This window comes from Theobroma umbraticum, unplaced genomic scaffold (genome assembly GCF_002168275.2).
Source record: "Theobroma umbraticum cultivar Fairchild unplaced genomic scaffold, ASM216827v3 scaffold_56.0, whole genome shotgun sequence".
In the NCBI taxonomy this organism is placed as follows: Eukaryota; Viridiplantae; Streptophyta; class Magnoliopsida; order Malvales; family Malvaceae; genus Theobroma; species Theobroma umbraticum.
The window spans coordinates 2,639,594-2,650,951 of NW_018397256.1; the positions used below are offsets into that span (position 1 = coordinate 2,639,594).

At 32.7% G+C, this 11,358-nt stretch overlaps 1 protein-coding gene across 1 annotated transcript; it reads right to left on the reverse strand.

Moving 5' to 3' along the window:
• Positions 1 to 1,535: 1,535 nt before the first annotated feature.
• Positions 1,536 to 10,342, reverse strand: LOC110410468 (mannosyl-oligosaccharide 1,2-alpha-mannosidase MNS1-like). Its single transcript, XM_089782545.1, has 9 exons — positions 10,325 to 10,342; positions 10,161 to 10,250; positions 9,835 to 9,959; positions 8,372 to 8,437; positions 7,219 to 7,327; positions 7,038 to 7,136; positions 2,732 to 2,812; positions 2,468 to 2,638; positions 1,536 to 2,265 (listed from the first exon to the last, which is right to left on the reverse strand). Exons 1-9 carry the CDS (start codon positions 10,340 to 10,342, stop codon positions 2,092 to 2,094), a joined length of 933 nt encoding a protein of 310 aa, XP_089638671.1. The 3' UTR covers positions 1,536 to 2,091.
• Positions 10,343 to 11,358: the final 1,016 nt, after the last annotated feature.

Below are 11,358 nucleotides of genomic sequence, written 5' to 3' on the forward strand. Positions count from 1 at the left end.
TTATTTAATACTATCTAATAGCAATATTGTATATTACTAATTAACCATTTTATAATTAAATAAAATATTCAATAATATGGTTAGAAAATATTATGTAAAACATTAAGTAATGTTACTTCAAATTATTTATGCTGAATTTCATTACATGATAAATTTATTATTTAAATTATATTCAATGGTATTATTTTGTATAACTTTTAATAATATTAAATTATTTCATAAAACATAAAATATTCTAATAATACCATTATACAATATTATTAATAATGAGATATTAAATATTCACTTAATTAATAATAAAAAATTTTGCAGCTGTAAAATTATATTGACAATGATATAAAATAATACCATTAATATTTAGTTAATAAATAATATTAAATTATTTAATAATAATAGATGATACAATTTTAGTTATATTAATGATATATATAATGAAAAAATATTTCATTATCGTTAATTAATATAATATTAAAATTAAACGGTATTTTTTGAATTATATCTAATATATTAAAGAATATTATATAATTTTAAAATTAAATAATATTGTAATGTTAAAATTTAATATTTTCATGTAATCCATATTCAATATGCCTATATATTTTTTCCAAAAATTTTGTATTAAAGTAAAATTATTTGTTAATTTTGAGGTATTTAATTTATAAAATAATTAATTTTATTTATAATTTTTATATATCATGAAAACATAACATCATATTATTTTGTACATAGACATTATTCACTTGCTATTAACGTCAGAAACCAAAACATTGTTTCCGTACGCACTAAAAAAAAAAACTCTTGCTTCCCACAATTATGTAAATTTTGCTTTTAATCTTTTTTTTTTTTTTGAATGGAAACATGTTGTGTAAACATATTTTTGGTTAATGTTTTAAAAAATGCTAAATACAGAAACAGAAAACGAAAACAATGTCGAAATGATTATTACACAATTGTTCTGATTAAAATTTGAGATTTTAATTTAGAGATTTTACAAGTCCAATAAATCTCCAAATATGCGTAAAGAAAAGAAATCTACTTATCAGATCTTTAGCTATATAATTTGAGTAAGTTTATATATCTCATTTCATTAACCCTAACCATTCTAAAATTCATCAACTGAAGTGAATCCTGATAACAAACCATTCCCAATATATATTTGGTTTTAAAATCCAAAATCCAAATCTTTCCCCTGAAATACAAGTTTCATAACACCTTTTGTCTTCAAAATTTGAGTAAAAAAATCGCTTATTTAATAGAAAAATTGGATTTAGTAAACTAAAACATCAAATGCATTTAAAGTAAACAAAAACATTTAAAGGAGACATGATTTTATGCTTTTATTAGGAGAATTTTGTCAACAACTGATGGACATATGAGAATAGGCCTTTTTTTTCCATGTTACTAGAATACAACACCATATCATTCAAAAACACCTATCCCAATCTTAAATCCAAGCCCAATGTAACAGTTGTTGCTGAAATTTATTCTCTAAGATCCTTTTCAGCTTCTAATGCCAGATAAAGATACGTGGCAGCTGCCAACAAATAAATCATCCTCCTTACAACAAGTCATGTAGAATATACAGTATAATATCATCTTTTGATCTCAATAGTTCCCATTTCTGCAAAGCCAGAATATGAAGCCTTATCTACCTAACCTACATTCTCCAATACTGAATACCAATCATATAATTGCACTCCTATCTCAATGGGATATATGTGATTACCTAAACCCCCAAGTATTTTGACTTCCGACTACACTACAATACATTGTTTCTTTTTTACTTGAGTCATATCAATTCTCATCTTGATATGTTCCTGCACATTTCTCAAATCTATTATGCAGGAAATACTAATCAGCACATGCACTAATCTACTACAATTCTATGTCAAATACTGGCCCCATCAAAACTGATAGACAGACATAACATCAATTTGCAGATGGAGCACACCTTTGGTCGCTACTCCTACAATTAGTTGAGGTGGTTCAAGCTTAAAGCGGGGCAGATGGGGGGAATAACTGAACTCTTAAGTATTTGCCAAGGGGCTAATCAGACCCCGTGAACCCTCTTTTCAGCATTGACTTAAACAGCTACTTCTTTTCATCAGAACTTCGTGCCACAATTTTCAGAGGATGAGATTCTGTATTAAAAACCCATTCATCAAGGGGGATGACAGATGGAGGTGAGAACAGGAGATACAGATACTTGAGCGTCTCCGCAAGGAAAAAACTTTGCATCATATTGTCCTTGACACCTGTATTCACCTGAAAAAGAATGGCAAGAGTATGTTTAACTGCAAAATATTGATATATTGAGACATCAAAAGGAAAGGCCAACTGGAGAAGAAACCATTGTTAGCAATTTTGGACTCCTATCAGGATATGTACGAAAAAAGAAACTCAGATCAAAGAATAAGAAATCCATAACCAAAGATATCATTCACAAAAGATTTTGCTAAATGCTTACATCTTTAAGCCCGACATACCCAGTCTCTATACGGGAGTTTCTTTCAAATGCTTGGAAGATATTCCAACCCCATTCTTGGTATGTTTTATTTCCAGTAAGACGCCAGAGGTAGAAGAGCGACTCAATGGTCTCAGGCCTCAAAATATTCCATGATGTACCAACAGTCATGTCCTACAATTTCTTAGATATCAAGAAATATCAATTATCAAGCAGAGATATGAAGACAACAATTATCAATACAATAGCTGGAGGAATGCATCAAACCTGTCCAGTGCGAAAGAAATAGTTCTCCCCAGCCAATTTTGTGGGTGTTGACTGATAGAAATTATAGCAAGTCCAGGCAAGCTACATCAAAATTGTCAGAGGATTCAGTCCAGAGGGGACTAAAAGAGAATTAGTAGCCCAAGCAGCCATAATTTTCTCCTAAACAAAAGACTATATATCTATTTATCAAACTGGACTCTACTTTAACTTATATGCCATTTACATATGAAAAAAGCATCTTATGTAACACTTCTGGAAGCACCAATGGTGGCATCGTCTTCAAGATATGTTTTTATCAAGATGGTCCAGTAATGTGAAAAAAAGAAGATGAAATTTAAACAGACATGATATGACAATTGCATAAGAAATTACAACCATCTCCAATCCTATAGCAATTCAATTTCTTCTTTGCAGAAGAAGCAAAGTCAAATGAAAAAACAGAAAAAATTGATGAATTGTTTGCTAATCTAAGACCACTAATTCTGTCATAATGTTCCCTCTAGACAACAAAAGCAAATTAAATGCATCTTTAAGCAATGATAGAAGTGATTGTGATACAACAGGAAGCATTCTCTCTTAACACATCACAATATAAGGGTCCAAAAGATCATGCATTCTGGAGTACTTAATAGGCAAGAAAGAATTAGAAGATGCACTAAACATAAATGTAAATTCCTTTTGGCTATTCCTCTTCTGCAAAAAGTAACAAAATGGTTCTCAAATGAAGATCATTTTACAGAGGACTAATAGACCAAAAAATCAGGCGGTAGGGGAGAGCATTTGAACAAATGCCCTTGAAAACGTCTATCACTTCCACATCCCAGCATTATTCTTTTAAGGGATAAAATATTTAAAATTTTTTGCTTTAGTCAAAGTATAAATAATTTTGAACATATATTGCATTTTCTAAATTTTGAGCAGACAAGTATCAAGATGTGCAAAAACTAATTTAGCTAAGATGAGGATGCTACAACGGATATGTATTAGTGAAAAAGCAAAAAAAAAAAAAAAGAATGTGAAGATAACAATATAAGAAATGAGTGCATCAAGGAGAATGGGGGTAAGATCCCAATTGAGGAAAGGAAGGAGAGATGATTTAAAAGTTATCGCATAAGTTTTAAACTCCCAAATATGAGAATTGCTTGTAAAGCCGGTTCATAATGAACTAGGAATTATAGAGCAGTTAACAATGTATGGGGCGATCAGTACAAGTAAAAGCATTTTATTTATCAGCATGTCCTTGTTTATTGTAGATTAATTTTTTAGGCTAAATACCTTGATCAGAACTTTGATTAAATGTTCAAAGAAACATGACTTTCAATTTGGTTCAATTAAGCAGTTATATTGCTAAAACTGATTCAGTCAAGGAAACTTTTTAGTAAAATATGTTAGATCCATGTGGCTAAAGAAGTAAAAGATGGCACATGACTTGGCAGTCTAACATAGCTAAAGCATCATTTCTTAAATTTTTCTTACTTCTTTCCTTTCTTTTTTTCTCTTTCCAGAATATTCTCTCTCTACCTCTCTTCTTTTCTCCTTCAGTCACCTTCCCACTCTTCCCTTACCACCAACATAAGCAGCCTCTTTTGCCCACTGACAGGCCTGTCAACAGCCATCCACTTTCCTTTCCTATCTTTCTCTGTCTAAAATGTTTCTGCTGTTCCTGGCTTCCATGAAATTTTAGTGCTCTTGTTGGGTGTTCATGTGTACATCACAGCATGAAGTCGGGTTGGGCCATGCTCTACCATTCGAGCTGGTGGTGATGAACAAAGTGGTCGCAGCTATGGGGATTTTAGGGTCAGAGAACGAATGGAAATGAAAAGGGGGAATTTTAGGTTGACTAGTAACTGTTGGCAAGCTTGTTGCTGGCCAAAAGAGGCTAGGGAGCAAAGGGAGGGTGACAGTAGTAAGACAAGGGTGAGAGGCAAGAGAGAAAAAATTTTCTGAAAAAGGAGAAAGAAAGGAAAAGTTCAAAACTAAAAGTAATGGAACATGGCTTAGTTTGAATGCCACATTGTGCTATCTGTCACTTCTTTAACCATGTGGCTAGACTTAATGAATCTAACACATTTCATAAACAATTTTCCTTTGAATTAATTTCAATAATATAAATCCTTAACTGAATCAAAATGAAAATCATATCCAACATGGAACATTTGATCAAAATTAAAGTCCTCGAGGCATTTAACACCTTTTAAAAATCATGGTCTTACCATATCCTTATTGTATCACCTATCTTGTATCAGAAGGCCTCGTGGAGGCCCAAAAACTATTGTATCTCATATCTAAAGGCCTTGAAGAGACCCAAAAAACTATCATTCTCTAATACTGTTGCTAATAGAAACTTGATGGATTTTACCAATAAAACTACGCAGAAGTGTAGCACTACCATACATCAAAACTTTTTTAATGAATTTCAGTCCATACCATTTGTAGACAAGACCTTTCATTAAAATCTAAGGGAAAAAGATTAACTTAGTTTTGTTTATTATGTAAAGTTATTAATTTCTTTATTACGACCTTCCATAAGTTGCATCCTATGCTTTTGTTCATTAAAATTGCCAAATTTTACAACTACTACCAAATATGCCAGCATTGGTACCATTAGATGCAAAGTTTTTTGGCAAAAGTTGAAATAAATATTCAGCTAGAGATTACATTTAGGTTATTATGCCCTTCCATAAGCTAAATCCTTGATTTTTACCTATATAAACAGCTAAATGGTACAACTACTACCAAATAAAGCTATTACTACTATCCTAGACCTGTCAAACTCAAACATAGACCTCTATCTCAGTTACATGGACTCAGCACTTTAGGCCACCGTACTCCTGTTGACACAACATGGCACAGATACAAACATGATATATATGTCCCACGCCGCGGCAGAAATACAGACTCAGCTTTTTCTCCACAGGCAAATCAAACACAAATAAAAATAAATGACAAGAAAGAGATAGATGATTGCTTTGATGGGTGGTTTGGAGATGGAAAAAACTTTTGCTATTATCATATTGATGGTCTACGCTCAGATTCTCATTGTTTGCTATTTAAGTAAATTATAGATAGTGGTTTAGAGCTTGGCAATGGCGGCTGAGTCATCATGCAAAGAGAAAATTTAGAGATAGAGTCAAAGACAATGGAGAGGAAGACGAGAGCAAGAGAATAGTGAAAGACAAAGTGAATGAGAAAGAGAAAGCTCAAACAAAAGATAAAGATGAGAAGATACTAGAATGGGTGGGCAGGAGATTCTTTATGTATGGGTTTGTTCAATTTCTTTCTTTTTTTTTTTTTGGTTGAAATATTTTGAATTATTAATTCATTATATATCTTGATCTTTTTACAAAATAAAGGGTCACTAACAAGATAAGTGATAGGTGCTTTAGACCAAATTTAGTTTTCTTAAATTGCATGATACAATATTTCACTTTGCTCTGCATGATATCAATTATTATATTTCTTAACCTCACATATGAAATTGCCATGATACAACATTTCAAAAGAAAAAAATCTAAATGCCATATCAGCTTTGGAATTTCAATTTTCATATACTATTTTTATAATGTTACTACAAAATGTATCCATTTTGAACTCTTTCTACCCAACTCCACAGGTACAAAATTTTGGTTGGAAGGTGAGTCGCAACTTAAAACACATATGTATACCCAAGTCCATGTAACATAGGCCTCCATTAGCATTAATTTACTCCATTAGAAATTTTCGAGGATAAATAACCAAGTACAAACATCTCTTTTCCTTTCATAACAAGAACTTTTCTACACTCTTAATGCTTCTAATTTGCAAGCCTAGTAGACCCTTGGGGACTGGGACAACTAAATCCATTTGGAGAAATAAAATAGTGACAAAAAGAGAGAAATCTAAAGCAAATTGAACGCAATGCACTACAACACAAATAAATGACAAAGCAGCAATGGAAAGGCTGACAGGTTAGGAGAATTCTTTAAAGTACAAAATGCATTTTTTTCAACATAAGAATATTTTTTATACATTTTATATTCTCATATTATTTGGAATGACTAAGGATTTTGAAGGAAAAAAAAATTTCTCAGATAACTCTGTTTGCACTTTGTCTCTACATACTTTATACTTTTGGTTTTTTATTGCTTCTCCCTTAAACATATAATCTGCACAATCAAATGACTTTCAGAGTTTTACATGCAGTATCCATAGGAATTTGCAATTTAAACAAGTAGCATTTAAGCCTGATTTTGCAGCAAGCTTCATGTGAGCCTTAAAAAGGTGTTTGTAATATATATGCCTTGTATACATGTATGTGCAATCATACCTCTTCTGCAAGTGCTAAGAATTTTTCAGCTTCGCCTGGACCATAACCAAAAGATCCTAAAGCCAACATTCCAGGGGCAAAGCATGCTAATTCATCCATCTGTATACATGAAGAAAAGATCCACTTAAAGAAACAAAGTCAATTAACAAGTAGAAAATATGCTTGAGTTATTAGATACTACCTTGTCAGACAGTGAATTTCCAGTCTTCTCACATATGTAAGTGAATGAGGATGGTGTTGATCTTCGAATCAAGCTTTGCAGACCTTTCATTGATGTCTCCCACATATCCCTGTTTCCAGTATCCATTATGCTGGTCTAGTTAGCATCAGAGTTCCACAGAGAGACATTCTCAAAATAAATTTAATAATCTAATAGGTTGATGATAAAGAAGAACTTGATACAGTTTCTACAACTTTTCTACTTCCACTTGAAATGTTTACTAGGAATACTAAAAAACATCATGTTGTTACATATGTCAAAGAAAATGAGCAAAAGAGACCAAAGCATTTTCAAGAGTGGCAATAGAAAATGGTCAGAGAGATATATAATATGTACCCATGTCACAATCATTACATCGATATATTTATGCCATTATATAGAAGAACAAATGATTCAATCAGTTTTTTCAAAGATTAAATCCTGTTCTAGGTAGTAGCTATAGATATACTAGGACAATAAACTGCTTTGTACCCCTTGAGATTTCAAGAGATTAGTGATTTGAAATCTTGCATTTCATATGAGTAACATGATTACCTTCAATAAAGATTTGCATCTACCGTTTATGCCATGCACTAGCTAGATGCATAAAATGGTCACAGACATATACCAAATACACTGGTAGCCCTATTTCCATGCACACTTTATCTTCTTTGACTCAAATCAGTTGCATTTACTGGCATGTTGGTCTCGCTAGCCTACTTACATAATGACTGACATTTGTATTGAAGCCAAAACATGTCTGGAAATAGGCTCACCCTAAAAATACTCATTTTGTTATCAAGACAGCAATATATACATGTCAGTAAAAAAAGAACAATTAATTCAATCAGTTTTCTGAAATTTAATCCTGTTCTAGGTAGTAGAATGGTAGCTACAGACATACTAGGCAATAAACTATTGTGTACACCTACAGAATGCAACAGAGTAGTGGTTTACACTCTTGCAGTTCATAAATTAGCAATAAGATTACTTGAACATAATGATTGGCTACCCCCCTGCATGCCATGTGCTAGGTAGATGCACAAATTCTTAGAAATCACACAGAATGTATAGTTATCAGCAAGGACCCATGCTGGTTGCCACATTATAATAAATGCTGCTTGAAGCTTCTTACCTGTAATGCTTTACAGCTTCTGTTTTGTTTCCCTGTATCCAAGCTTTCAGTAGGTATTCATAAAAACTGCACCAAGAGCAAAATCATGTGTTTATTCTAATTATCATTCAGAATGCTACAGAATGAAAAAAATAAAGTAGAATTATATCTTGTACAGAACTTAGGTGGCAGACTAGATGTTATTTCTTAAATTTTTGATAATCTGCCTCTCAGCCAACAGCATCTCCGTTAGATGCCTTACTCTGAAACCATGCCACTGAATACCCTAATGGTGCAAAAGGGTTCCTCATCCCCTCTAAAGAACCAACTCAGGAGATATAACTTAATTTTAATTTCTTCCAAAAGTCAACAAAGTTTAATCTGAAGCTATACCTTGTAACCAAAGTAACAACCCTAAGGACCCATCAAAAACTCAGATTTAATAAGCACAATGGTATATGCCCATCCATAGAATTCCAACAATTCAAACACTATTACGTCTCATTTTTTAATCGAACAGCACATTCTAGATACCTGTTTTTCGTCAATTTTAAATTAATAAATTTAACCTTGTTCCCAAGCCTTCTTGCAGATTGAGGAATACATGTACAAGGGTTCAATATCAGGAATGCTGGCAAGATCCTTGGTTAATTTCTTGTCTTTTGGAGATGCTGCAGAGAGTTGGCTTGGTGGCTCAGATACAAGGATTATTAAGGTTTCTCTAAAGTATGAGTGCCTCCGATGTGTTCTGTTAAACATATATAGCCCCACTTTCTACGTTTTTATCACAAACTCACAGCAACTTGTCACCCTAGAAACATCTTTAATCCAGAGTGCGCTGGCATCTCAAATTGATTTTGGTTAAAGAAATTTTCAAGATAAAGCTCTCTATCTCACACACCAATTCCAAACATCTCTTCGCAATTAAAATCCTAGCTCCAAGCTACTAATTTTTCTCCCTACTCTCAATTTTTTTTTTTTGAAAAGCTTCCTGCTCTCTATTTACCAGTTCCGGCTTCCTATTTCCTACTCCTAGCTTCCATCCTGCACCTAGCTTCCTACTTCCTATTATCTTCAACAAACATATTATTTGGCACTCTTCAGTCCCACTCTCAGTCACCTCTACCACATTCTTATGCACGCGTTTGTTATGATACGTCACCACACACAAAGGACCATCTAAATAAACAGAACAATACAAATTACTTATATTTAATCAAGGATAAACTACAAAATCTTAGCACAATATCCAGCCTCAATAAGTTCCATATGAAGTATCCCAACAGCCCATCCTTCTAGCAATTGAACTGAATGAGGATTCTGAATCTAGAGTATAAACACATCATCCAATTACACCTGGTACAACGTGCTTGAAACTAGTATTTTAACAGTAACAAATTAGAACAGCCAAGATATCATTGCCTCGAAAAAATTCATCACAGTCAATGTGGACATAACAGCCTAATGGAAGAAAAAGTTAGCACCTATCACCCATAGCACCAAATGTAATAGTTGAGTATGCTGTTGTTCCACTATGAGGATTGATGTAGATAGGGAGCAAACCATCAGAAGGGAAGATTTTATGGACTGCTTTGATGACATTCTCCACCTGAAATTTAGGTCTGCTATTAAGTTTCAAAAAGCAAACAAAAAAAGCTTATGTTTATACGTAAATTTTACCATCTTCATGGGGAAACTATGTAGAACATATGAAAATGCAACGGCATGATTAAACAGGAAATGAGAACTGAAAGCAAAGCAATGCCTAGTGATAACATCAAACTATTAAGCAAGATGCCAAAAGGAATACCTTCTGCTGGTATTTGGGATCTTTTATTCGTTGAGATAAAGCAATAAACTCTAGCTGCTCTGTTCCAGAATCTGCCAGGATACTGTTTCCCTAGAAATACAGAAGTTTCACAAAAAATGGAAGAAGCAATGCTCCAAGAATCACAGATGCGTACTTCAAAAAACAGGCATAGAATTGTGCATTAGTATAAAGATCTAAATATAGCAATACAGTAAGTAAAATTTTAAGTAGCACAAAAGTAGCAAACTAACAACCAGTGAAGTGCACAAATTAGTATCATGAAAATTTTAGAAATCAAACTTCCCTAAGAATGCATAATATAGGATTAAAAAACCTTATATGAGATTTCATAGTTACCAGAGATTTTGGCAGACTGCAGCTGAATGTGAAGAACTGACTACTTCAATGAAACTAATATCATGTTTGGATGAAAGAAATGGAAAGAAGTGAAGTGGATAGAAACTGTTAAATTTCTTCTTAGGATAGAAAAATTAGGAGAGAACTGAAAAGAAAGGAACAGAAACCATTTGATGGAGAATCACCTTAGGGTTTTGTTTTTCTTAATTAGGGATGTAATTTGTTATATTTACAGTTTTATGGCTTATGCCTATAAATATGTTTAAGGGTTATTTCTTTTAGAAGGTTTTGGATTAAGAATTATTGAGATTCTGGAATAGCGTTTGAGATTACCACTTATGGATTCTCTGTGGTTCTCTCTCCCTAATTCTACAATTTCTCTCCAATTCCCTACGTTTCTTTCCTTTTTACCCTCTAAATTTTCCACTGATCTCTAGTCTCTCCATATTTCCCCTTCTAAATCACTGTTACTTACAATTCCTCTCACACGTTTGCATCTCTTTAAAAGTAGAGAGATTTAGAGATGACCAAAACTCGCTGAGGAGATTCCTCATAATTTTAATTCTCTCCAATTCAAACAATTAGAAATTTTATTTCTCTGTTTTATAATTCCCTCATTTGTTTCCTATATTTCTTATCTTTTCACCTTATATCTGTGAAAGGAATAAAAAACAAATGGTAAAGTTCTGACCAAGCATAAAACACTAAACTAGCACTCCATAGGCAAAGGACATGATCCTGCTATAACAATTGTGTGAATAAAGAGTCAAATACTTTCCTTGGAAATCACATTAATTCTGTTTTTCCCATAAAAGGTACAAGAGTTTTACACTTTCCCAAA